General features: G+C 36.2%; 3 protein-coding genes and 1 long non-coding RNA gene across 8 annotated transcripts; 3 read left to right on the top strand and 1 right to left on the bottom strand.

The window, feature by feature from the left end:
* The first annotated feature begins 57 nt into the window (after nucleotides 1-57).
* Nucleotides 58-3199, top strand: LOC140797929 (B3 domain-containing protein Os01g0723500-like). Its single transcript, XM_073151635.1, has 4 exons — nucleotides 58-333; nucleotides 1328-1787; nucleotides 2119-2345; nucleotides 2763-3199. The coding sequence occupies exons 1-4, from the start codon at nucleotides 241-243 to the stop codon at nucleotides 3006-3008; spliced, it is 1026 nt and encodes a 341-aa protein (XP_073007736.1). The 5' UTR covers nucleotides 58-240; the 3' UTR covers nucleotides 3009-3199.
* Nucleotides 3200-8793: 5594 nt separating this feature from the next.
* On the top strand, nucleotides 8794-11518 carry LOC140797998 (pseudo histidine-containing phosphotransfer protein 5-like). The gene is made up of 6 exons (XM_073151717.1): nucleotides 8794-8930; nucleotides 9748-9878; nucleotides 9984-10052; nucleotides 10559-10630; nucleotides 11081-11153; nucleotides 11276-11518. The coding sequence occupies exons 1-6, from the start codon at nucleotides 8871-8873 to the stop codon at nucleotides 11324-11326; spliced, it is 456 nt and encodes a 151-aa protein (XP_073007818.1). The 5' UTR covers nucleotides 8794-8870; the 3' UTR covers nucleotides 11327-11518.
* A 468-nt stretch (nucleotides 11519-11986) lies between these two features.
* On the top strand, nucleotides 11987-20935 carry LOC140797715 (kinesin-like protein KIN-14K). Of its 4 annotated transcripts, none has more exons than XM_073151350.1 (22): nucleotides 11987-12489; nucleotides 12715-12840; nucleotides 12951-13105; nucleotides 13193-13324; nucleotides 13468-13741; nucleotides 14446-14543; nucleotides 14663-14746; nucleotides 14914-14991; nucleotides 15063-15155; nucleotides 15242-15271; nucleotides 15732-16073; nucleotides 16150-16231; nucleotides 16318-16413; nucleotides 16503-16682; nucleotides 16892-16998; nucleotides 17096-17271; nucleotides 17514-17678; nucleotides 17762-18015; nucleotides 18155-18318; nucleotides 18991-19469; nucleotides 19858-19955; nucleotides 20663-20935. In XM_073151350.1, the coding sequence occupies exons 2-22, from the start codon at nucleotides 12774-12776 to the stop codon at nucleotides 20728-20730; spliced, it is 3222 nt and encodes a 1073-aa protein (XP_073007451.1). In that variant the 5' UTR covers nucleotides 11987-12489; nucleotides 12715-12773; the 3' UTR covers nucleotides 20731-20935. The 4 variants fall into 4 exon arrangements, with proteins under 4 accessions (XP_073007451.1, XP_073007450.1, XP_073007453.1 ...); XM_073151349.1 differs by having other exon boundaries at nucleotides 12168-12621; XM_073151352.1 differs by lacking the exon at nucleotides 11987-12489 and adding an exon at nucleotides 12603-12621 and having other exon boundaries at nucleotides 12725-12840.
* Nucleotides 20936-21672: 737 nt separating this feature from the next.
* On the bottom strand, nucleotides 21673-24474 carry LOC140797482 (uncharacterized). Of its 2 annotated transcripts, XR_012110669.1 has the most exons (5): nucleotides 24361-24474; nucleotides 24143-24258; nucleotides 23646-23734; nucleotides 23475-23532; nucleotides 21673-21930 (listed from the first exon to the last, which is right to left on the bottom strand). It is a non-coding gene; the product is annotated as an uncharacterized lncRNA (long non-coding RNA). The 2 variants fall into 2 exon arrangements; XR_012110668.1 differs by lacking the exon at nucleotides 24361-24474 and having other exon boundaries at nucleotides 24143-24284.
* Nucleotides 24475-24483: the final 9 nt, after the last annotated feature.

Raw genomic sequence — 24483 nt, 5'->3', positions numbered from 1 at the left:
TCCACCCGTCGATGGCCCAGTAGCCTCTCCATTTTATTGCCGAAGCGACCACTCGGCAAACAGCGAGCAAGGCCCTCAAAAGCCGAGCTTTCTTGCTCTCTTCCTTTCCCTTCTCTCCCACCCATTACTTATTACTTCGATCTCTCCGCCCTCCACTGCTCTCTGCTTCCCTCCTCCTCGGTTCGCGCGCTAACCCGAAGATTCTTGATCGGTTCCAACTTGGGAAATTTTCCATCTGGGATGAAGTCAAAGAAGAAGGATCGCGAGAAGTGTGCGGCGACGAGGCACCCTCACTTCTTTAAAGTGCTCCTGGGAGACTTCTCGCAGCGCCTGGCAAGTCAATCTTTTCCGTTTTCGGAATGCATCTTTGCACTAGTGGGACATTTCTTCGTGCATGTTATGGTCGTTCTTTAGAGTGTTTGTTTATTCAAAGTGCATTCTCGAAGTAGAGATTGTATAAGATATGCACATAGATAGATGTTTTCTTGCTGAGGAATGCATTTGTGGATGTACTGGCCTTTGTTGTATAGTAAAGCTGGATTATTAGTAACATTTCAGTAATTTTCACAATAATTTATATTAGATTATAAAAAAGGAAATCAATCCATATTTGTGCTGTTTTTTTTTTTGGTTTTGTTTCTTCTCAAATTCAAATTAGCTTTTCATTTTTATGTACAAAGGAGTTATTTTGTTGAAGTAGAAGGTGCCCTGAGAGAGAGACAAAGAATTGATGCATATGGAAGGAAGTAGTAAAAGTACATTATAGCATTTAATTTTGGCAAAGAACCATATATTATATTGATCTGAATCAAAGAAAAGTATTCATACAGGTAACCTTAATAGTTGCAACCGGCAGTGTATTGTTGTTTTTGCTGTTGTCATTAGTTATGGTGGCTGCGGTGGTGGTTATACTTTTATTTATGAACTGATCTGACCACAAGATGCCAGCTTCGTGGCATTTGGCTTTGTTAGAATATAAAATATAAAAATTATTGTTGTCTAACAATTTAAGCTTTTAAAATAATTGGCGATTTAACTATTAGAGCCGGAGTTTATGAATTCAAAACCTGTCATATTCATCTTTGCCTGAAAATATAAAACCATCCGTTTAGTTAAGTCCATTTCTTGGGCCTGTCATAATATCTCAAAGGGCATAATAGAATATAAGATGTAAAAATCACTTTTCTAGTAATTCAAAGTTTTAAAATAATTAGTGAGTTGACAGGTTCAGATAGAAAAATTAATCTAAAAAGTGCTAGAAACTTGGTGCTACATAGCACATGTTTAATTTTGCTGTATGATTTCCTCATTACTCTTCCATATGCAGAAAATTCCTCCAAACTTCTTGAAACATATCTTAAAAGAGGCAGCCATGCAAGCTACCCTTAAAGGTCCCAGTGGTCGTCATTGGCGAGTTGAACTAGTCAAGGATATGAAAGGCACATTCCTTGCAGCCGGATGGGAAAACTTTGTAAAGGACCATGCTTTGAAGGAGCATGAATTCCTGGTCTTCCGATATGATGGAGACATGAATTTTACTGTTCTAATTTTTGATACAACTGCATGTGAAAGGGAAGATTTCTTCTCACCTAAATGCAATGGAACATCCACAATTGGTGAAGTGAAAAAGAAACGAGGAAGACCACCAAAGCAATCATCTGATGTTGTCCGTGTAATTAAGACTGAACCAAGTGAAAGTGATTTGACAGCACTTGCTATTAACAATTGTCATAGAGAAAATCAGTTACAAGTTGACTCTTCTAACTCGGTTCTACTGGAAGTTAGAAGTAAGCATCGTATCAGATCTCCTGCATGCATTTTTATTGGAAACAAGATTTTTAATAGAAAGTGCCTACTGTTTTATCAAAACAAAGTTTATTATTCAAGTAATTATTCCCCCACCACTACCTTTGATGTAATACTTGTGAATACCTGTAGATTCCTTAACATATTATTAATGTATAGGAACAGAAGATGTTTTCTTTCTAGAATGACTGATCCAATTTTGCATATGTTTCTCAGTTGAGTTAAAAGATTTTTTTTTTGATTTAACTGTATTTCAGTAACTCTAGCCCTCAGTGAAGAATGAAAATTATGATTTCATTGACATTATCGCAGGAAGTCGAATATCCTCTCCTCTCAAAATAAAACAGGAGGCTGTTGAGCTCTCAACTTGTGTGGTTCGTTCACCTGCTCGCTCACGTAAAGGATATGTTTCGAAAAGGCGGCCTGTGACCGATGAAGAAAGGCTAAAAGCAAGTGAAGCTGCCTCCAAATTTACTTCACCATTCCCTTTTACTGTCATGTGTATGACAACAATGCATGTTTCCAAGCCATATATGCTGGTGCGTTAATAACTTGATATAACTTGTCAGTTTAACTATTATAGTTTTATTTTTTGCTTCAGAGTTGGCTAACTAGTTGCAGTCATGCATAAGCTTAAATTGTTCTGTTTTGAACTTCGTATTCTAAGATAGAACTTGTCGGGTAACTAAGCTTGTGCATTCTGTACTTCTATATATATGTTCTATAGTTCTTGTTCCTCTTTACAATTTTCTCTGCCACAGTGAAAGCATAAGACAGTATTTGGCTAGAGCAGTTGCTAAAGTTATAATTCAGCATCTTGTTTTTATAGTCCCAACCAGTCGCATTTTTTTCATGCTTACAATTCATGGTCCAGCTAGCTGCTTTCTGTAGAAAGTCGCAGCAATGATGTTTATGGAACTGCACATTTAACTGTTGCCTGGTTTTATCAAATGCAGAGGTTCCCCACTAGTTTTTCACGCCCGAACCTTCCTCGTGACAAAACCAAGATTGTTCTTCGAGACCCGAGCGGCAAGGCTTGGTTGGTGGTCTACATTCCAAGCACAAGAGATCGTTTATCTGGAGGTTGGTGTGCTTTTGCACGCGGCAACCGTCTTGAAGAAGGAGATTATTGTGCGTTCGAGATCGTTGGTCCAATGGAACTTCGCGTCCATGTCTTCAGGGTCGTTGAGGAGATTGGTTAATGCCCATGAATATGTTGACGGCAGTTAAATAATTTATATGGTCTCTAACTCAGCTATGGCTTTCTGCATGTAAACAGAGAATATGGCTCTCATCTAATCTGTAACCCTTTCAGAGATCCCAGCTGGTTTACTTATTTGATGTAACATACTAACATTACTTGGATATATCTCTTGCTCTGTTTACTGAGTCATTCCCCCTTTAATTGTTGTGATATTGTCTACTACTTTCAGATGAGGCATCATCATCATATAGACATTCTTTTCTAAGATGAACCTCTCAAGAGCAGCAAAGTTTCCAACTATACAAAATTTTGGTAAGTCGGCTAGATTTTCATTGCTCTGAGGCAAGTGAACTAGTTTCGACATAAAAATTGGATTTTGTAAATTTTTGTAATTTGGGAATTTAACGATTGAAGATTCCAAGCAAATTAAGGTTTTTGATGGTAAATACTAACTAAAGGAGTTTTTCCTCTTCTTTTTGTTGTGCATATATACTCCTCAAAAGCTAGTTCTTTGCTTGTATACCTCATATTTGCGTGTATATTACCTTTTAACTATATTATACAGTTAAATTATGACCAATACAAAGCGTTAACTATGTCTTATTAATCTTCTCACAGAAAAAAAAATCTTATTAACCAAAAACAAAACTCGGTTGGCTATGCTCATTTCTTAAATTTAAATAAGATAGCTTAAATTGATTTAGTAATGCCATGATTATACTTGTTGTGGTATGAAAATTTAATAAGTTAGGTGATATTTTGTCAAATGATCAAAAGAACTTTTTCATAGTGGATGGATGATAATTAATTAAAATAATTTTTTTCAAAGGCAAAATAATAATTAGACTTTGTTAATAAATATAAAATACTAGATAGAAGATGAGAGAAAAGAATAGATTTAAATAGGTCACCCTAAATTAGTTTTGGGATAAATTTTGATATTAAACTAATTTAATGCTCACTAAGTTAGTTTAAAGTTATATCCGAACCACATCCAAACATTCTTCTACTTTTAAAATAAATAAATAAATAAAGTACTACAATTTTTGTCAAATAAAAAGCCATGTATTTAAAGACACAATGAATTTTATATCTTATATTCTACAACAATTATGTTTGCCTGTGATACTATATTAATCCATTAATTACTCTATAAATTTCAAAGTTTATATAAAATAATAATTTTATATTTTACATTCTAACAGGGAGAAAGAGATTTATAAAGTTCTCTTGAACTTTTATTAATTTAGGACAACTACAGGACAATAAAAACATTCCACAATTTCATGAAAAAAATATTCCATAAAAAAAAATACCTAAATCTACAAAATGAGACTATCATGTAAGGTATATTGCTACACAAATCGTTTTCTTAAATCACTTTTTGTTCGTGCTTTTACAAAGCTTTAATGCTTTTAGAAAATATATATATCAAAAGGATAATTATTTTATCAAGTAGGTCGGTTAAAAATAAATAATAATAATAAAAAAACTCTAATCCCAAGTGGTCCCGAGGATAGAGTCGATTGATCCGTACCAAGATGAGGATGACAAGATCCCATTCCTCAGGCAAACTCTTTCCAAGGTGGGGTAAGCAGTGAGCATGTCCTCCAACTCTTGATGCGTTCTTTTGTTAGTATATACTTTGGGATATAGAAAGATATTTATGGAATCTAATACCATTATTTTGACACTTTGGATGATCTTGCGAGACTGCTTAAAATAATCATGCAAGGTGGAAAAGTGGACACGTACATTTTCTAGTACCTGAACTTTTTCTTTTTCTTTCTTTCTTGATGTGGATTCTTAGAAGTGTAGATAAATGGTAGGTAGATTTGGTCTCCTCAGAGTAAGAAGAAGAAGAAGAAGAAGAAGAAGAAAAAGAAAGATAAAATGTTCGATCTTCTCCATTGTCTTGACCATTAGTATATTCTTTTTTCTTTTTCTTTTTTATTGTGGCAATGATCCAGCAAGAGGAAGTTATTGATGATCAATTGGATTTCTATCATTCATATTTATTAGGTGGAAATTTGTTCCAATCTTATGCTGAGGTTCTGTCCTATATGTATCTAAAATTTTAGATAATTTCCTTGGAAATTGTTCTTTGGGTTCTTCTAATCTGTGTTCCCCCTGGTGTTCTCATTCTGGATTACTTTGAAGTTTTCCATGTTGTGATCTTAAAATTGCATGCTGGAATGTGCCCACGATTGCGATTGCGACTGCGACTCCTCAAAATAATGTCGGTAGATTGATGGCTGGTGCTACTTGAGAAAGTTTTCAGAACAAATTCTTTATGGGCATGCATCATCCAGGACGGGCATCAACTGTCGATCTTGATATCTGATTGATGGAAGAAACATGGTTCAGAGCCAACCTCCTGTCATAATAATAACCGACTTGGAATTTTTATTTTTTCCCATCCTTTTCTATTGCCCAGATTTGGCACTGGGTTCTATCAATCCACGTTGGATTCTCTTATCGATATGTGATAGTAATGGGAAGATGGAAGTGCGATCATATCGGATCAATCATTGAATGAATCTTCTTACTCTTTTGGCAAAGGTTGTGAACCGGCCGAAATGCTTGAAAGAACCGAAATAAACAAGTATGAAAACAGCCACTGGAAGTCCTTTTCTTTGTCCTACTCTAATGTGGCTGAGCCGCTAAGGAATAAAGGCAGCATCTCTTAAGTCTGTTCTCATTCGCTCCTTTCTCTTTTACTTTTTACCATTATCCTTGAGCTTTGAGAAGCATGAGACTTGTTGTTTCATTATCAAATTTCTTCTTTGCCCATTGATCATATGATTCCTTTCATGGATGCTTCATAATTTCTTATTCTCTCCTAAGGTTGGGAAATAACACTGACTTTGATCTCTTGCAAATATTTGTTTGTGTGATGCATGCTGCAGAAGGATACAGAATCAAATTCTGCAGCATGTCATTTTTCTTTCCTGTTAAGATCTGCATGAGATTGGATTTTTTTTTTTAATTTTTTTGTGGGACCATAGAAGACTAGCAGAAAAGGTCAAATAAATATCAGCTCCACAGATATTCGGATAGGTCTTGTAAATAGCGGTGGCAGTCAGATATCATGATGAATTTATCTGCACATAGATTGTTAAATTTTGAAATTCTCTGTATCAATGGCGATATCATTCAAAAGGTTAAATAATAGTAGTTGCAATCAGATACTCACATGAAGTAGACTGATGGTTGTCTTAAACAACCTTGATATAAGATTGCAAGTTGCTTCACTAGAGTAGAGCTTTCTTATGTGGGCCTAACTGGTCAGATTGATTTATGCTGCTTGGATAACTGTAAATGTTACACTTATATCTGGGTGCACGTTCACATATGTTTATGTTCATCAATCCGAGGCAATTTATTTGTTAGTCATTTTTTCCTACTGCTGAGCATATGGTGATAAAAAGTGGTTATTTGTTTTATAAAATAAAAACAGTAGTGACTTTGTAAAACTATGGACACCTTGATTGAATGGATTTTATAATTGAAATAATGCATTTATATAAAGCCATTGCAGATATTTTGTCCGAAATTGTTAAAAAAGAAATATTTTTCTGGCATATGATATGAAACAATGACTTGCCTGGCCTTATTATGGTTTTCATGGATATTTTTCTCTTACAAAGTAGTTTATGATGGAACTTGATTGAAAATCATTAAGAGTAGTGATGGTTGAGGAAAAAGAGATTTGGAATTTGGCCACTTTGCTTCTGGCCTTCAACATGAGATGTAAAAGATTATAGCCATATTTCTCTATCATATTAAGCTTTTAGACAATTGGTGAATTCATATGATAGATAATATGGATGATAAAATCAATTAAAAGATTATAGCCATCTTTCTCTTTCTTTTCTTTTTTTAAGGGAAGGTTTACTTTCTCTTAGAGAGGGCTGACGTATGTTGATTAAGGTAGCAAAGGAACAGTCTCTCAGCTTTAAAATTTTATGATGATCCATAATTATCTTCAATCATTTCTGACAGCTGGTTAAGTATTCTTTACTTGATATACCTACTGTGCTAGACCGGTGAGGATAATTCTAATCTCCTAATCAGACATGACTTCGTGATTCTTAGGAACTACTTTTGATCAATTTTACAGCAGCAAGCCAGTAATTCCCTTAACTTATTGTATAAGTGCAGACCCAGTTTCCTTACCACTAAGTTTTTTTTTTTTTTAATGTCTTTTAGCTCCGCTTTCAACTAATATTATTTTGATGGAATGAATGAATATGGTCGATAACAGTGATTTGATACTTGACTATGATGATCTACTGATTTTTGTTGTTGTTAACAAATAGGCCGCGGGCACTATTTTTGTTGAAACTTAATTAGTAACACACAATCGATCACCAAGTCCCCATATGATCATATGAAATGATCTACTGATTTGATGTCTCAACCCACTACTTCTGACTGTCAGCTTGGCTCTAGATAGAATTGATTTGGTGAGTGCATCCCTTTATTCTACTTCCGACATCTTCTTATTTCGTCTCCTAATCATTATCTGGAAGAAGAATGACGTGGGTAAGTAAGAAACTTAAAAGACGATGGTTTAAGAATTTTGCAACTTCAGCATTAGTCATTTGTTCATTCATTCAGTGAGTGCATCCTTTTATTCTACTTAGATATTGCGGCTTCTCAATGCAGGAGTTGCAGAAGTCTTTTGTTTGAGATATTTTATTTTCTAAGCAGAGAATTAATATAAGTCGAGCAGAGGCGGTTGGTGGGCTTAAGGAAGACCAATCCAACGGATGAGAGTGAAACCAAAAAGGCCAAGCAAGGATGGAGATCAGGACTGAAAAAAAGAAGAAGGTAAGGTAAGCATGCAGGGGAGAAAGCAAGGCCCTCAATGACTAAAAATGGAAGACTTACCCGGCTGTTCTCAGCTCTTCTAACTTGGTGATTCATTCCTACTTATTGAGCTCAAGTCTTTTGTTTAAGATATTTTGTTTTAGAAGTATTATATTGGAAGAACATACTAAAGTAATTCAACTGGCAGAAAAGGAAGCATCTGTTGATATTTTAAAACTGAAGGTGAACTTACAATTCATTCATCCTCTTGAATTTTCCTTTTAAGGCCTCTAAGTAGGCTGGTCCCAGACAAAACCAAATGTGACCTAGTATAGACCGTGCCAGAAATGAATGCCGTTATTTATCGTGCAAGCTGCATATCCAGAATCTTCAGCCTTTAAGGGCTTGTGTTTTTGGCCAGAAATATGGCACCATTCAGCTCTCAAAGTGGAAGTAGTTTATATAATTTCAGACTTAACCTTAAACATGAGTCAGAGAACTTTGGTGACCCAACTCGGTCCCTTAGCACACTTAATATCAGGGGCACTCATTTCGATTGGTTAACTCAAAACCTTAATTCAGAACTTACCATACACCCTCCATAGAGCAGAGTTATAGGCATTAGTTATGCCAAGAAGCTGTAAGCAAGTTTACTTCAAGTGAATAACTTTCTGAGTGATATAGAAATTAACATAAAGAGACAATTTGGATGGAATACTGAAGATAGAATCCTTCTTGCGTTGAATGCATGGCAACAATCTAAGATAGAGTGTTCTCGGAATCTTCTTCAATGGAGGTCACCATCCAAATAGATGGGCAATGCGCTTACCCTGGCAAGCAAATCATCTACATGCTCAAGATGCCCATTTCTTTTCACTGTTTGATTTCTGACACAGAAATAGGGGAGCAACGTGATTCTGAAATATGCCATTCTCACTTCTTTTGGTTACCAGAAGCACAGTAACCTCCCTTCCCTCTGCTATATAAAGGTATCTCATGTTTGGAGTTGGAAATCTCAGGCCTTTCACGTGCAAGCCAACGTAAAATGGAGTATTCCAACTTGCAACGTCAGGCTGCATCTATGAAGAAGTCTCTCTTTGATCAGGTTCCCTTTTCTTTTAGACCTAGCGATCCCTCCTCTGCTGGAGTAGCAAGAGTAATCAGCAGTAGCACTGTTTGTGCTTCTTTTGCAATTCTTACCCTAATTTTCTTCCTCACATTGACTAGTTATATGCTTTCCTTAGTAAGCATGGATGAAAACAATTGTCTAAGAATTGGCTAATTCCTTACTAACCTTGAAGCCATGCTGCCAGAATAATGTAGCTTATACACTCGTGTCTCACTCTGAAATCAGTTCTGTATTAATTTACCTCCACATGCATCTTTTCATTGCGTACTGCTTCTTGAAAGAGTTGGATGATATCAGATTAATATGGGTTCAGATTTCTTGACAGGAGAAATAATCTCTAATTCCAATTTGCTTTCTAACTTTAAGAACAGCAGCAAATGCAATATTGGGCAACTGTTTATCTTCCAAAAATAAGCATATGATATCTTGAGTTTCTACTGCTGTTGCAGTATTCACAATGAACATTAGTACTAAACGAATATTCATGACTCATAAATCAGATTATTTTTCCATTCTAATCTTGCTCTTTTGTGAATTTTAACACATGAAGTAGAAAAATACAATGATTTATTTGTGAGAAAGAATGACATTTTCGTATATACTGTATATATCAAAATGAGAAACTCGTACACATGATTACTAAATATTCTTACAAACTTCAGACTGGTTCCTCAGTCATCATTACTACTACGGGATGGATTCTTTAGATTGAAGTTTAATAAGTATGTCTATCCTGGTACACATGGGACCGTAAATATCAAAGTAACCTAGCAACTTAATTTTGATGTTGCAGGGGTACTTGGATGAACAGTTTCATCAGCTGGAAGACTTGCAGGATGAAGTTAGCCCTAATTTTGTGGAAGAAGTAGTTACCTTGTTTTTCAGGGATTCTGCTAGACTAATGGCTAACGTCGAGCAAGCTCTGTGAGTCGAGAATCTTGTTAAACTGCACAAAAGGATTACTTTATTTATTTATGGAAAGAATCTCAAAGTCCTAAATAATATATTTTTCTTTCTTAATCCCTGCAGGGAGAAGAACCCCCAAAATTTCAGCAAGCTGGATGGCTACATGCAACAACTAAAGGGTAGCACCTGCAGGTAATGGTTTGTTTTGGTGTATAGACCAAAATGCCTCACAAGTGATATGAACTACTTCTGTTGTGACTTTCTGCACTCAGTGTTTCTATCCTTATGTTATTCGCCTCATTCAATCAAATCCCAAGTTTAAGGATCCCTTGGCTTGCTATTTATAATCTGAACTCTGAAGTACAAGTCAAGTCTTTAGTTGCATTTCTCTACCATTTTCTCTTCACAGGTGGAACAGAGGGCACAAGATATAACAGGAGAGTACTTATTTTTGCCTTCTCTACTGTTCTATTTAGTGAGTAAAATTAAAACAAAAGGAGAGCGACAATTTTATCTTTATTAAAGCATGAATTAAATTTTTACAAATGTTCTCCAGATACCATTTGATTCAGCTTTATTGAATGACATCCTAGAATTCAAGATTACTGCTCTTGTGCTTTTTGTTGTCAACTTACATTCATAGACTTCCTATGCTTATTTGGATGCTGGTAATAATTCTAGGCAAATATTTTGTGCAGCATTGGTGCTTCTAGGATGAAGAACGAGTGCAATCTATTCAGAGAATGCTGCAGAGAAGAAAATAATGAAGGGTCTCTCTCTCTCTCTCTCTCTCTCTCTCTCTCTCTCTCTCTCTCTCTCTCTCTCTCCCTCTATTCTTCATAACTCTTGATTTTGATAACTAAGCTTCACTTGGCCTTTGAATAGTTTTACATGTATTCTCGCATTCCTAGTGAGCATGTCAATTATCAGACTGAGCTATTCCTACCTATTGGTTAAGATTCGGTCCTTGATAACACTGCTAAATTGTCTCTTAGCTTTCTACAATGAATTTGAACTCAGTAAAGTTCCAAACCCAGGCACTAGCATGCTGTATCGCTTTGCTTTTCACGTCCACATCCCCTACAATTCAATTGTGTAAAGGATCCACTATTAACTATTGTCATTGGAAGCAGACACTCATACTTTCTGTAATCTAAACGGTAAGAACTTGGGATCTGTCATTAAGCCATTCACCCATGAAACTGTCTTTGTCCCTGCAGATGCATCAGATCTTTCCAAAAAGTCAAAAGGGAGCATGCTGTTTTGAGACAAAAACTGGACTCCTACTTCCAGGTTCTCTTGTTATACATCTCTTTTTAATTTTATTTTTATCCACTTTGTTTCTTGAGTGATATCTCTGAATTCTCACATCTCTCTCTCTCTTCTTTTTTTTTGTGGCTTCCTTGGCATTGCAGTTGCTACGGCAAGTTGGTCCTGCTGAAAGAGCTTCTGGGTCCAGTAACTGAGACTAAGCCTGTGGGACTAAGTCTTCGGCCTATATATGGTTATTAGTTTGAAATAAAGAGATACGTTGTGTTGTAATATGAATTTGAACTTGAGATATATCAAGTAAATATACTTATGTTATTGATTTTGCAAGCCAACGGCAACATCTGTTGGAATTGTGAGACAATTTAAGATAAAACAGTTTATAGCTATGAGATGCCTTGTTCTTGGTAAGATTCTTTTCAAAATTTGAAGCCCAACAAGGTTGAAATAGATCCATTCGATGATTGATTAAGCTTGGCTGGTTTAAATTATTTTTTTTATTAAAAAAAAATTCAAATTAGGTGGCCTTTTATTTTCGAGTTTGACAAGATAGAATGTTGATTATTTTTAGCATCATGGTGAGCTGACCGCGATCCGAACCCGATAAGTTGCGACGAACTACGAACAAACGCGAGACATGCGACGCACTTAGAAGAAGTCTAAAGGCGGGAATATATTGAAATAAACGCCGTCAAACCCGAACGTGCCGGCCAACAACTGGGTCCACCACCTCCCGTTTCCCAAGCGTTTCATACTACCCGGACCCCGCTCCTTAACCTCTGCCACCATAAACCCCAAAAATTTACCTAAATACCAAGGCCCCATCTAAAACCTAGAGAGGAGCTCGCGAGCTAAACGATGGCAGTATCGTAGATTAGGTGGAGTATTGGGTCTAGTTGTGGTGCTTTCAAAAGATCAAAAGTTTGAAACGGGCACGTCGTCCGTCGTTGGAGCCAATGCGGTCGGCAGTGGCGAGGTTAACGCCGTGAGATCACGTTATCGAAGGAGAAGAAAAGGAAGAGAGAGAAAGAAGAGAGAGAGAGAGAAAGTGAAGCTCCCATTTTATCGAAGAGGATCCAAAAACCCCTCGCTTCCATTTCTCCACTGCTCTGTCTCTATATCTCTCTAATTCTCGCTTAATCTTACCTTAAATGGTGGCGACCTCGAGTTAAGGCGAGGAAGAGGAGAGGAAGAGACGAGGAAAAGGAAGGAAAGCAGGGTAGAAAAGATAAAGTACCCACTGAGCTCGGGGATTTGGCGAATCCAAGAAACCCCATCTTGTTAGGGTTCTTCGCATTTCAGAATTCTTCTCCGGAGCTGCAAACTTCTTCGGGAGTCGTGAGATTTGGCTCCGGTCGAGGTTAGTGCTCGACGATCTAGACGAGTTTGCGCTCGGATTTTGGTCCAGTTCGAAGATTTCAAAGATCTGTTATTGATCGTCTCATCTAGTTATGCGATCGGTATCCACCTCGGATCTTTGAAATCTCGATAGGTATTACTCGATTTGGAGTGAGTATGCAGAAAATTTGGATTGAGTAGTATGGCATTCACCCCCAAGATGATCAATTTGATTCTAATTTGACAGCATTTGCTAGTATCTCGTCTCGCGGACGAAGTCTTGAGACGAATGGTGGAGTTGGTCCGATGAGCCTTAAAGCGTCAAATCACAGAAGAGACGCCATGGGAAGTGTAGATAGTGATGTCGATGCAGGTGAGTCGATATGCTGTTCCATGTTCTTTGGCTTTTTCATTCAAGTGCTGGTGGAAGATTGTAGTCAGTCGCGGATTTTTGCCTCTTTTCCCTTGTTTTTGGTACCTTAGTCAACCGGCAAGCAGATGCGATAGAGTGGTTGAACAGCTTGTTCCCGGACTTTGATGTGCCCGCTGATGCCTCGGAGGAAGAATTGAGAGAACAGTTGTATGATGGCACAGTCTTATGTTGCATTTTGAACAGTCTTTTTCCTGGTATCATTGAGGTAGTTCTGGAACTAGTTGGTTCTTTTAGATTGCTTTAGTTTTAACTAATCTACCAACATCTTAATTTGTGATACCTCCCATTTCAGGCTGAGACTCTTTTGCAGAGTTCTCGGGTTGCTTACATATCCTCTGAACAGCGGTCGAAAAATGTTAAGAGGTTTCTTTCGGTTATTGCAGAAATGGGTCTGCCTGGTTTCAGTGTTATGGATCTGGAACAGGTAATTTCTCTTTTCAAGTGAAAGATACTGCACTAAGCTTAAAGGATTTTGATGGCACCTATGTATCAACTTCAACAATCTGAGATTGTTGATTAACGTTACTCCCTAATTGACTCCTTTAAACTTTTATACAATGATTTCAGGGATCCATGTCTGCAGTAGTGGATTGTCTTTTGATCCTCAGAGATCATGTGTATATTGAACCTGGGGAAGATGGTTTTCTTGATGCATCAAAGTCTGGAGTCCAGCTTAGAAAGAGATGGAGACTTCCAGAAACTGATAAATCTGTGGTTCGAGGTGCTGAACAAAGGAAAAACATTCAAATTCAGCAAGGCTCTACCACTTCTAGAGAAGAGAGAAGAAAGGGCCTCTCAGAATCAAAGTCGAAGCTTACCTCGCGAAATCCTGTTACGTCTGGTATGCTTATAGTCATTGTTACTAGAGAAAAGATAATATTTTTTTTCTTCTATTCAAAATTTCCGGGACAAGATTGGTTGCCACATTTACCATGACAACTTTGAGGAGATTCATTTCTAACTAGTCCTATCGAATTATTATTTGGTGTTGACACTTAAACGTTTTCTTCTTACCTGGAGATTTAGTCGCTTTAATTAGGAAAGATTTTCTGAAATCCTACCCATTCTCCATATCTTATTACGTCCCTCCCCATTCTGGACATCTTTATGGACTTGATCATGTCATATTCATGCTGTCTCACTACATCTGCCCTAATCATAAGTCATTTTCCTTCACTTTGTCACCACCTGCAACTCATTATGTAGTAACAAGTCCTCAGGTTGGTCCGAGTGTATTTATTATAGAATAATCAAAGGGTTTTAGGAGCCAAAAGTAAATGTTCACCATGGCGGTGAAGCAAAACCTACATTCATTAATCATTGTTGTCATTATTCTTGGCACTCTCTCTCTCTCTCTCCCCCCTTAGTTGAGAAAATCAGTGGCAATTTTAACTTTAGAATGGCTACAGTTTGGTTTGCATATCTCTTCCTTTATAAATGCCAAAATATTTAGTTCAATAGCTTATTCGTGAGCCGAGATGATTTTCAACATTGGTCTGATGTGGTTGTTTTCATAGAAATCAAATGCACCTTTACATCTTGCAGGACAGAAGTTTCGCGAAGTTTTCCAATTAAAGCGAGGTTCTTATTCTGATCTTCCTGCTGCCAAGATTTCAGAAATGATGCACTCCAATAGTTTAGATGTAAGATATTTTGTTTATGTGACTTCTTGGTGCTAATTTCTCAAGCTTGTAGTTTTTTTGGGCGGCATATGAGCTGAACATTTCTTACAATAATTGTTTGGTTAATTGTTCGGTTGCAGAATGCTCCTACTCAATCACTTCTGAGTGTCATTAATGGTATTCTGGACGAGAGTATCGAGAGAAAGAAAGGAGAAATACCTCATGTATGTTACTAGGCGAGACAATAGTTTCTTCGTTATATAAGCATTTTCAGATTTACTGGTCTCTTTTGCAATTCGATCTGTTGGTTTCCCTCGAGTTTGCAAATTCACATAAGATCTTCTAAGCATTTTTTTATGCATATGATGATTATACATTTTCCTTTCCCTAGCGTGTAGTATATTTACTGAGAAAAGTTGTGCAAGAGATTGAGCGGCGCATTTCTACTCAAGCAGAGCATATAAGAAATGTAAGACATCTCCTGTATTGTTTTACTCTGCATGTCTTTGATGCGGTTTTCTGATAGCTTGTTTTCTGCAGCAAAATAATCTCATCAAAGCTCGGGAAGAGAAGTATCGATCAAAAATCAATGTGCTTGAAACATTAGTTAATGGGACAAATGAAGAAAACCAGGTATGGATGCCATATTTAGTGGTCATTAGCTGATCTTGGACAAACTCTCCTTATGTGACTATATTGATAGTATGCTTTTGTTTCAGATAGTTATGAACCGTCTCCAGCTAATAAAGGTTCGGTTCTTGTCCTGTAACCTTCTCATCCACAAGTTTATATTGAAATCTTGCTTCACAATGTACAAATTCTGATTTTCATTTACTGATGCTATCATCAAGGATATCAACCATTTTTATTTTCCCATCCTTATCGTTTTGTGACCACGTCCATTTTTGAGTATGTCATAAACTTACTTAAAGTATGTCTTCAAGTACACAAACTACTATGTATTCTTAACCATGCGAATCAATTTCAACTGACTAACATGTCTTCAGCATAGAGGCAACCAGCTGGAGTTTTTTTTTTCATACTGATGCATGTTTTGCATGCTAACATAATGTGCTAAGCCAGCAACTTGAATAAAAATGTCTTTAATTTTGACGTGTGCGCTGACATCTTTTATGGGTATACTGTCACTTATTTCAATTGCTTCTTATAAGGAAACTTAGAAATTATGACATTTTATCTGTATCGAAGGATGAGAAGTCAAGATTTGAAGAGAGAAGTAAGCTGGGTGACGAGGATCTGGCTAGGTTGAAGAAAGAGAAAGAAAATGCAGACCATGTGATTTCAAAGCTTAAGCAAGAAATGGAGATGACAAATAAGATGTATGAACATCGTTGTGGGCAAATAGAAAGAAAGGCAAAAGATATGGAAACCCACCTAACTAAGAAAATCAAGGAGTTTGAGTTTCTCTTAGCAGAGTCAACAAAGAAAATAGAAGAAATTGAGGCTGCTTCAGAATTGGAATTACAGAGCTGGAATAAGAAGGAGCACATCTTCCAGAATTTCATAGATAATCAATTATACTCAGTGAAGGTTTGACAAGCTTCATATTATCTTTAGTTTTTGTTTCCTTTTTTTATTTTTACCTTATAGGAAGAAACCACCTCAGGATCTGAGGGTGTCATCTGAGTGCATTAAGCAAGAAGTAATTATTTCTCAAAAGAGATGGAGAGAAGAAATATTTAATTTCGGTGAGGCATACTTGTATATGCTCATTTGTCTACTGTTATCATCTTTAATTTCTCCTTTGATATATAAACTGATCACTTTTTTGCAGGACTAAGGCTGAAAGAGTTGACAGATGCCGCTGAAAACTATCATACAATTCTTGCAGAAAATCAGAGGTTGTTCAATGAGGTTCAGGAATTAAAAGGTATCTTTTAGGGTACAACATATCCTCAAACTTTGTTTTCTTCATTTATTTTACATTTTTGAATTCATATTGTTTACATTTTGATTAAGGAAATATCCGAGTATATTGCCGCATAAGACCATTCCTTCCTGGACAAAATGGAAAATCAACAACAATTGATTATATTGGTGAGAACGGTGAGCTTCTTATTGCAAATCCTTTCAAGCAAGGAAAAGATGGTCATCGACTTTTCAAGTTTAACAAGGTGTTCGCTCCAATTGCTTCGCAAGGTTCTACTTACTGATTTTTCTTTTCCTATGCTATTTCTTGTGTTACACTTATAGTTTTGTCTTCTTTTTAGAAGCTATGATTTACAATTTATATATTTAGTAGGATACGAAGCAATTTATATATTTAGTAGGATACGAAGCTAACTGAATAATAATTACTTTATCCTTCTAGCTATCATCAACTTGTTTGACACTTGATTAATATACAGTGGAAGTTTTTGCGGATATTCAACCTTTAATACGATCAGTTCTTGATGGCTACAACGTATGCATTTTTGCATATGGTCAAACTGGATCTGGAAAGACCTACACAATGGTACATCTTTTTCCATCTCGACCTCAATTATGGATGTCATATGAACATTGTGTATACCCTTATTCCTAACTGATAAAGAATATGATCTTTGCATTAGAGTGGACCTGGTACATCTAAAGAAGATTGGGGTGTCAATTATCGAGCTTTGAATGATCTTTTTGACATCTCTTCCAGTAGGAGGAATACTTTCTTTTATGAAGTGGGAGTCCAAATGGTTGAAATATACAATGAACAAGTTCGTGATCTCCTCTCAAATGATATGTCACAGAAAAGATATCCTTATAAATCCTTTTATGAGTCGTATACCTTTAAATTCTCTGTCTTTCACAAATATTATTAGGGATTCCTATTTAGATGGTCCTGATTCTCTTTGATCCTATTCAAATGATAGTAAAAAGGCATAATACTACTTTGATTTCTCAACTCATGCATCATGAATTGCATTGTACATCTATTCTAGATGTGAAACGTTAATGCTTCGCTCTTGAACTTTGTATTCTCCTTAATATTCGAACGCTTGGGATTTGGAGCACTTCCCAACCAAATGGACTTGTTGTTCCTGATGCAAGCCTACACCCTGTCAAATCAACTTCAGATGTTTTGGACTTGATGCAAATTGGACAAACAAACAGGGCTGTCGGTTCAACAGCTCTAAATGAAAGAAGTAGCCGGTCTCACAGGTCCTCTTAGTCATAATTTCTGTACAAAAATATGAAGAAATCCACTATCCTATAATTATTTGAGCACATTTTTTTCACTGCAGCATTCTAACCGTTCATGTTCGAGGTGCGGATTCAAAGAATGGATCTACTTCCAGAGGCTGTCTCCATCTAATAGATCTTGCTGGAAGTGAGAGAGTTGAACGCTCTGAAGCAACTGGTGATAGACTCAAAGAGGCACAGCATATTAACAAATCTTTGTCTGCTCTGGGAGACGTCATATCTGCTCTAGCACAAAGGAGTTCTCATGTTCCATACAGAAATAGCAAACTTACACAAGTTCTTCAAAGTTCCTTAGGTAACAAGTTTATTGTCTTTGCCAGAAAGAGTTGTATTACTTATGTTGATACCATATAATGTGACAGATGTATTGGGATATGCCATTGATACTCGTCTCATCTTGATGATACTCTTACCTTAACTTTCTTAAACTTCAGGTGGACAAGCAAAGACACTGATGCTTGTACAGATAAATCCTGATGTGGAATCATACTCAGAAACCATAAGCACCTTAAAATTCGCTGAAAGGGTGTCCGGGGTTGAGTTGGGCGCTGCAAGGAGCAACAAAGAGGGCAAAGACATTAAAGAGCTGTTGGAACAGGTTAACTCACCTCATCTCTCCAATAGTTCCCTATACTTTGCAAATTTTCTCTTATTGCATCACTTAATTTCAAGATAGGTACTAAAGCCCTTTGATAGAATGTCATCAAACATCTGGAATGGTAAGTTCAAACTTGACTGGAAAGTCTTAAAGCAAGTGTTACAGTGAATATTCAATATTACAGAAGCAACAAATTACCTCCTAGGAATAGACATGACTGTTGGACCTTCATAGAAGATATGTAATTTATAGGTTCTATTACTAAACATGCTCATAATTTGTGATTAAATAAAATGGCACTTTTTCAGCCATCTCTAATTAGTGATGGTTGGCTATAATGAATGTTTTGCAGATAATCATTTCTAAGCCGCTTCTAAACATAGTTTTGTCCTACCTGACTTTTAGATTTTGTTACTTTGCTCAAACATAACCAGATATCCCTATTCAAGAAGGTCTGCTAATTTTCAGATGAAACCTTTAGTACACTATAGGACTGCCATCTTTTATTAATAAGACAATAAGAGTTCTCTCTGGTCAGATTCTTATCAATTTGTAGTATGCTGTACATTTTGTGGTTTGGTGTCATCACACATTATGCTAATGTCAGTGCTGCATGAAGTTCGTACTTGAAAGCTGATTGTATGGATTACATTCTCTACTACTGTTTTGCAGGTGGCATCTCTAAAAGACACAATAGCTAGGAAAGATGAAGAAATTGAACAATTGCAACTGGTTAAAACTATCAAAGCCCAACCTCTGTATGCAAAAACTGAAAGAAATGGTGGAAACTTGCTAAGACAATCTTCCTCTTCTCCTGGTATTCTCCCCCTTGGTGTGACCAACCAACAGGGCCAGTTATTATTAGGTGGAAGACTGATCAAGTCTACCGACAGGGTTTCTTCAGATCTTGATAGTTACACAGAATTTAACCATAAAGATTCTGAGCTAAATGGAGAGGATGCTGGTCGCACTTCACCTGTTGATTCGGATCTGATGGCCTTAGGTGAAGGAGATTATGATGAAAGGTTGAGTGACATATCAGATGGCGCCTTTTCGACGGGAGAAGACATTGAGCCTTCAATAGGGAATGCTTTTGAGTTCAATCCATTCCTTCATTCAGGAAAGCCGGCAGATGTGACATTGGAGAGCATGTAAGATTTATTGTGTAGTTGCTCCATCTACTGATACAATATGGCTAATCTTTAGATAATGTTGGCACTACCAAATGATTGTCCTTTTAAAGAGTGACCTAGTTTTCTCCATTATTCTTTAAGAAAATGTCGGTTATGCGCTTTTCAGTGTCCAGAACCACCAAACTAGAAAACACAAATTTTTAGTTTCATGCAAATGTGCTGCCTTACCTTTGTGATGACCGACAACATTTCTTTACTAAGGATGGTAAGACGGCATCGCACTTGAAGATCAGAAAAGATCAAGCTATGCTACTGAAATAAGTTCCCAGTATTGTTTCTCAAGTTGTAAAGGTGGATTCTATGATAAAATTCTATGTAAGTTTGACATAAGTTTTCTAAAATGCAGGCGTAATGTTCCACCACCTGCTACCAGATCAGTTCCTGCAAAGAGTGGACAAACAACAATGTCCCGGACAAAATTGAAAGATTCTTTAAAGTCTCCAAGTATGTACTTTTACTCATGCTTACCAAATATCAGTGCAAGAAATTTTTTAAAATTCTCTAGGTCTGCAACTTTGGTTCTTGTTCTGCAAACTAACGAAGAAGATTATTTTCATAGTCACATAATATGTTTGTGATTTCAAATGTGATTTATGCACTGCACACCCATGAAGTGGATTTCTTAATTTGTAAAATTTCTAAATTTCAGCAAATAGATTGCTTGTGGAGTTAAAATATTGCCATAGGTTGATATTTATGCCAATAATGGAGTTTGTAGGATACGCCATAGGCTGATATTTCTGTCAAGTGAAATGTCAAAACTCAAGAACTCTGATTTAAAGAAATTTGTGGGGAAATTGGGAAAATGATGAAAAATGGAACCTGAACATGGTTGGATCCACAATCTAGGCATTGATCCACAGCTGCATCCACCTCTTAAAGAGACTAGCTAAAATTTTGCATTTTTCCATTCATAATTATGCTCATTGCTCCCTTTATATTTTGATGGAAATTTTTCCAAAAGTGTTCATTGACTTCTTACAAGTTATTCATTTGTTCCTCCTACTGAAACGGTTGGTGGTGGTTGGCATGTTTTTACATGAAAGACCATCTTTGGCTTGGATACGGGAAACTATTCTAGATGGACAACTTAAGTGCATTCTCTTATGTACCGTTACATTATGTCATACTAATACGTACCACTTCTGTAGGCATTGTGAAGTCTACTGCGAGCCAAACAAAAGCTTCTTCAGCCAAGCCTGGAAAACGATGGCAATGAAGCAAGTGCTTTTGCGGGAACCTCTCTTTTACAATACCACTGTTTTTGTATGTTAATTTTAAGCTGTAGCAGAGCTCTATTTCTCCAGTAATCTTTTGTATCCTAGTTAGTACACAAAACAGAAGAAAAGAAACCTGTGGAAGAATGTAATATATGTACGATGTCTTATCGATAAATGGGTATAATTCACTGTGGTTGGATGGCACTCTCTTGCATAATACAGTTAATATGAATATCTTTGTTTTTCTCAAAATTAGAAAACATCACTGTAATCCAAGACTTATATTTATATAATTTGAGGATTGGATTTATATAATTATTGTTCATAATTTTTTTTTAAATAATTCATTGGATATATAGACAGGATCCAACAAAACCCGAATCCGACTATATGGTTCGGAATTTCTCAAAAAAAAAAAATACAATGCGGTGAGCGTGGACGTTCAGATCTTCAGTCTGACGCTCTCCCAACTGAGCTATCCCCGCAATGAAACAGAGGAAACTGGTTCTTCAAATTTTTCGAAGGTCAACACTGGCTAGTTGCTTTTAAAATATCTTCATATTGTTAGTTTTCTACCAACTTAAATAGATAGTCCTCCAGGAAAGTAGGGACACCCTAAATTGTCTTGCTTATATTTGCAACCACAATTATCTTTGATAGTAATTCTACACATCTAAGAGCATCTTTACTTCAGCAATAATAACAAAGAAATCCAACCTCTGGCCTCTTGCTTCCTTACTTCGAGCTGAATTAATCTACTTGGAGCTAATATTTCCAATAAACAGAACATAATTTGGACCAAATCCATTCGCAGTTTCGCACACAGCTTGCCACACATTTGTCCTGCTTGGAGAGAAATTTCCATCAAGGGATTCGACCCAACAACCTCTTGAGATTGCATACATCTACATTGCGAAAGACCACCCATATTACGTCTGCTGTGGGGGATATAAGCCTAAGTATATAAAATTCCAGCACACTAGCAGATATACAATCCATACATGAAAGTTCAGAGGCCCAGAGTGTTACTTCTTTTTCACAAAACAAAACGAAACCTGATCTCCATCTTTTGAAAAAGAAAAGGAACAAAGAGAGTAAAATAAAATGAGAAAACAAAAGGCCCCGATCTCTAACACCATAATCTCCTCGAATAGATCTGCTTTCAACATCAGCTTAACCGCATGAAAAATAATCTTGCCCTGCCAAAAGAAAACAATAAAACAACAGTGGCAATAAGAGTGACCGATCTCATAAAAATACCACAAAAGCTATTGTTGTTACAGAGACACAAATACCCTACCGCAGCCTTGTTATCCAGATACAAAAAGATATTGACAAATTAAAGGGGCAAGAGGAGTTCCAAGATTACAGAACTCTTAAGAAGAATTAACTGTAGTTTTATAAAGCTTACACATTATCTAAAAGCAGTATACTTTTATCTTAATACTATAGCTTAAAAGAAATCATCAGATGAGTACTTCTTTATAGTTTATAGGTGTTAAGATAGCCTGAAACCAGATTTAGAATTAATATTATCGCATTGATCTAGGTAGGTTCAGTAAAAGATCAAGCTCCATGTATATCAAGATACATTGTAAAAGATCAAGCTCCATGTGTATCAAGATACATTGTAAAACATCAAGCTCCATGTGTATCAAGATACATTATAAAAGATCAAGCTCAGTAAAATCATCTTGATGCAGTATATGCTCTTAGTGCAAACTGCAAAGCCTTTCAATTCAGAGATGGATTCCATCCTTAAATATTCTCAGTTCTCCTTTTAGTTGCAATTCAAGCATGTCTTTGACAAAAATTGTAACACTAAATCTGCATCTTATAGTAATGTCAACCACCTGCAGCTCAAGTATCTGGGAATTTACATTTACTACAACAGAGTCCATGTACCCTGTAAATCAGAAGTTTCATTACCACCACCTAACCACTAAACAAAGTTGCTATTCATAATCTGCTAGATACCTAACTCTAGCATAAGTACGTCTGATTGAGTTGGCTGCAATGTTTCTAGAAATACGCTCAAGCTACTGAATCTTGATATGCTAGCATCAACTTAGACATATAATCTAAGAAGTTCCCCTTTCTTCCAAGGAAGCTTCATAACTTGAGACTTGTCATTAACTGAAAGCAGAGACTCAAAGAACATGAATGAAAGGTGTACTGATGACTGATATTGAGGTTCAGCAGAGATACAAGATGAATTCTTTTGTGTCCATAACCCTAGAATTAAGACAAAAAAGTCTAAAAAATCAGAGAGTTGATCAAGTTAATTAACATATATAAGAAATTAAACCTGTACTTTTGGAGCTTAGAGGAAGCTAAATTGTCGGCTCATCTAGTTGACCAATAAATGAAAATAAACCAATCGAGATGCATACAATATAAAAATGTAAATTATAAATCAAACAACAGACAAATAAAGCAATGGGCATAATAACAGAAATTGTACTAGAATAAAAAGTGACTTGATACGGCTAGACAACAAACTTAATTATTAGCTGAATAACTTCTAAAAAATGTACCAAACAAGCAACAGTAATATTCAAGTCTCTAAATAAATAATGAGTTTATGAGGAAAAGAAAAATATACTAGAAGCCACCAAATAACCCAACACTAGCTTAGAAAAAGGGATAAAATAGATAGGATGGATCATGTGCAAACAACTCATATTTAAACTTCAACTACAAAGCACAACACAAACATAGTGCAGGTCCGATAAAGTCATACCAAATTTCCAACAGCTCATCTCCTGTTTTTAATCCTCCAAAGATTATAAGCTAGGGTTCTGCATTTAGGTACCAGCAGGACAATTAAAATCCATCAGAGAGATACTACTGAGCAACATGCTCTTCTAACAAGAAAATAAAAACTATGATGATTTGGTAATGAGGCACAAACTTGCAGAGCAGAAGCTGACATCATTCTCCTTGATTTATGGAACTTGAAGAATTGCCATCAGGGTAATTCCTCTAATATCCGAAAAAACACTGCATAATTTATAGCAGCATTCAAATGCAATTGATGCTATTACAAAATAGCAGCTTAAAAGGTCTGCTTGTGGGATGCTGCAAGTAACATGAATCATGTTTCTCATACTATTAAATCAAGCAACTCATAAGGTAGTCAGCAATAAAGATTTCACCACTAGTAATAAACCACTTCTTCATCAAAGCTAGCACCTACTACACATCTACTCAGCTAAAACTGAGTAGGCAGAAAAAGCAATACAATACTGACATATTTCCAATTATGAGAGAAAATAATAAATTAAAGTATATTTTGTCCGCAATAGATACTGCTTTAAAAGAGATGTCAAATACTAAATGAATGAAATGGTAAATTTTTGACTGTGAGAAGTTCACTTTATGTGAAAAGAGGGAAAGAAGAAATTACACCTTCATTAGTCCACTTTTGTAGTACTAACAAACTGCTATAACAAACAAGAGTTTTCTCAGATTCTTCTTCAGAAATATGCAATACTCTTGCTTCTCCAGAAAGTTCTTCGAAAGGTCTGTCGGAAATAACATGAAAATCAATCTAATGTTTGACTATTCAGAAATGTAGTAATTCATAAACAGCCATCCAGATTGAAGACTGATATTCCTCTCCTTACATCAGACTTTCTAGAATGGTAAAGCCAAATAGAGATAATATGACAGATAGCTAATGGCTTTCACTCGTGATAATGTTGAGTAGAGAAGAAAACTTGCTACCTAACAGAAAGAAGTCAAAGCAA

This window comes from Typha latifolia, chromosome 11 (genome assembly GCF_019914945.1).
Source record: "Typha latifolia isolate L0001 chromosome 11, TyphaL0001v2, whole genome shotgun sequence".
Lineage (NCBI taxonomy): Eukaryota > Viridiplantae > Streptophyta > Magnoliopsida > Poales > Typhaceae > Typha > Typha latifolia.
The sequence above is the reverse complement of the archived record's forward strand: the minus strand, read 5'-3'. Positions and strand labels throughout refer to the sequence as shown.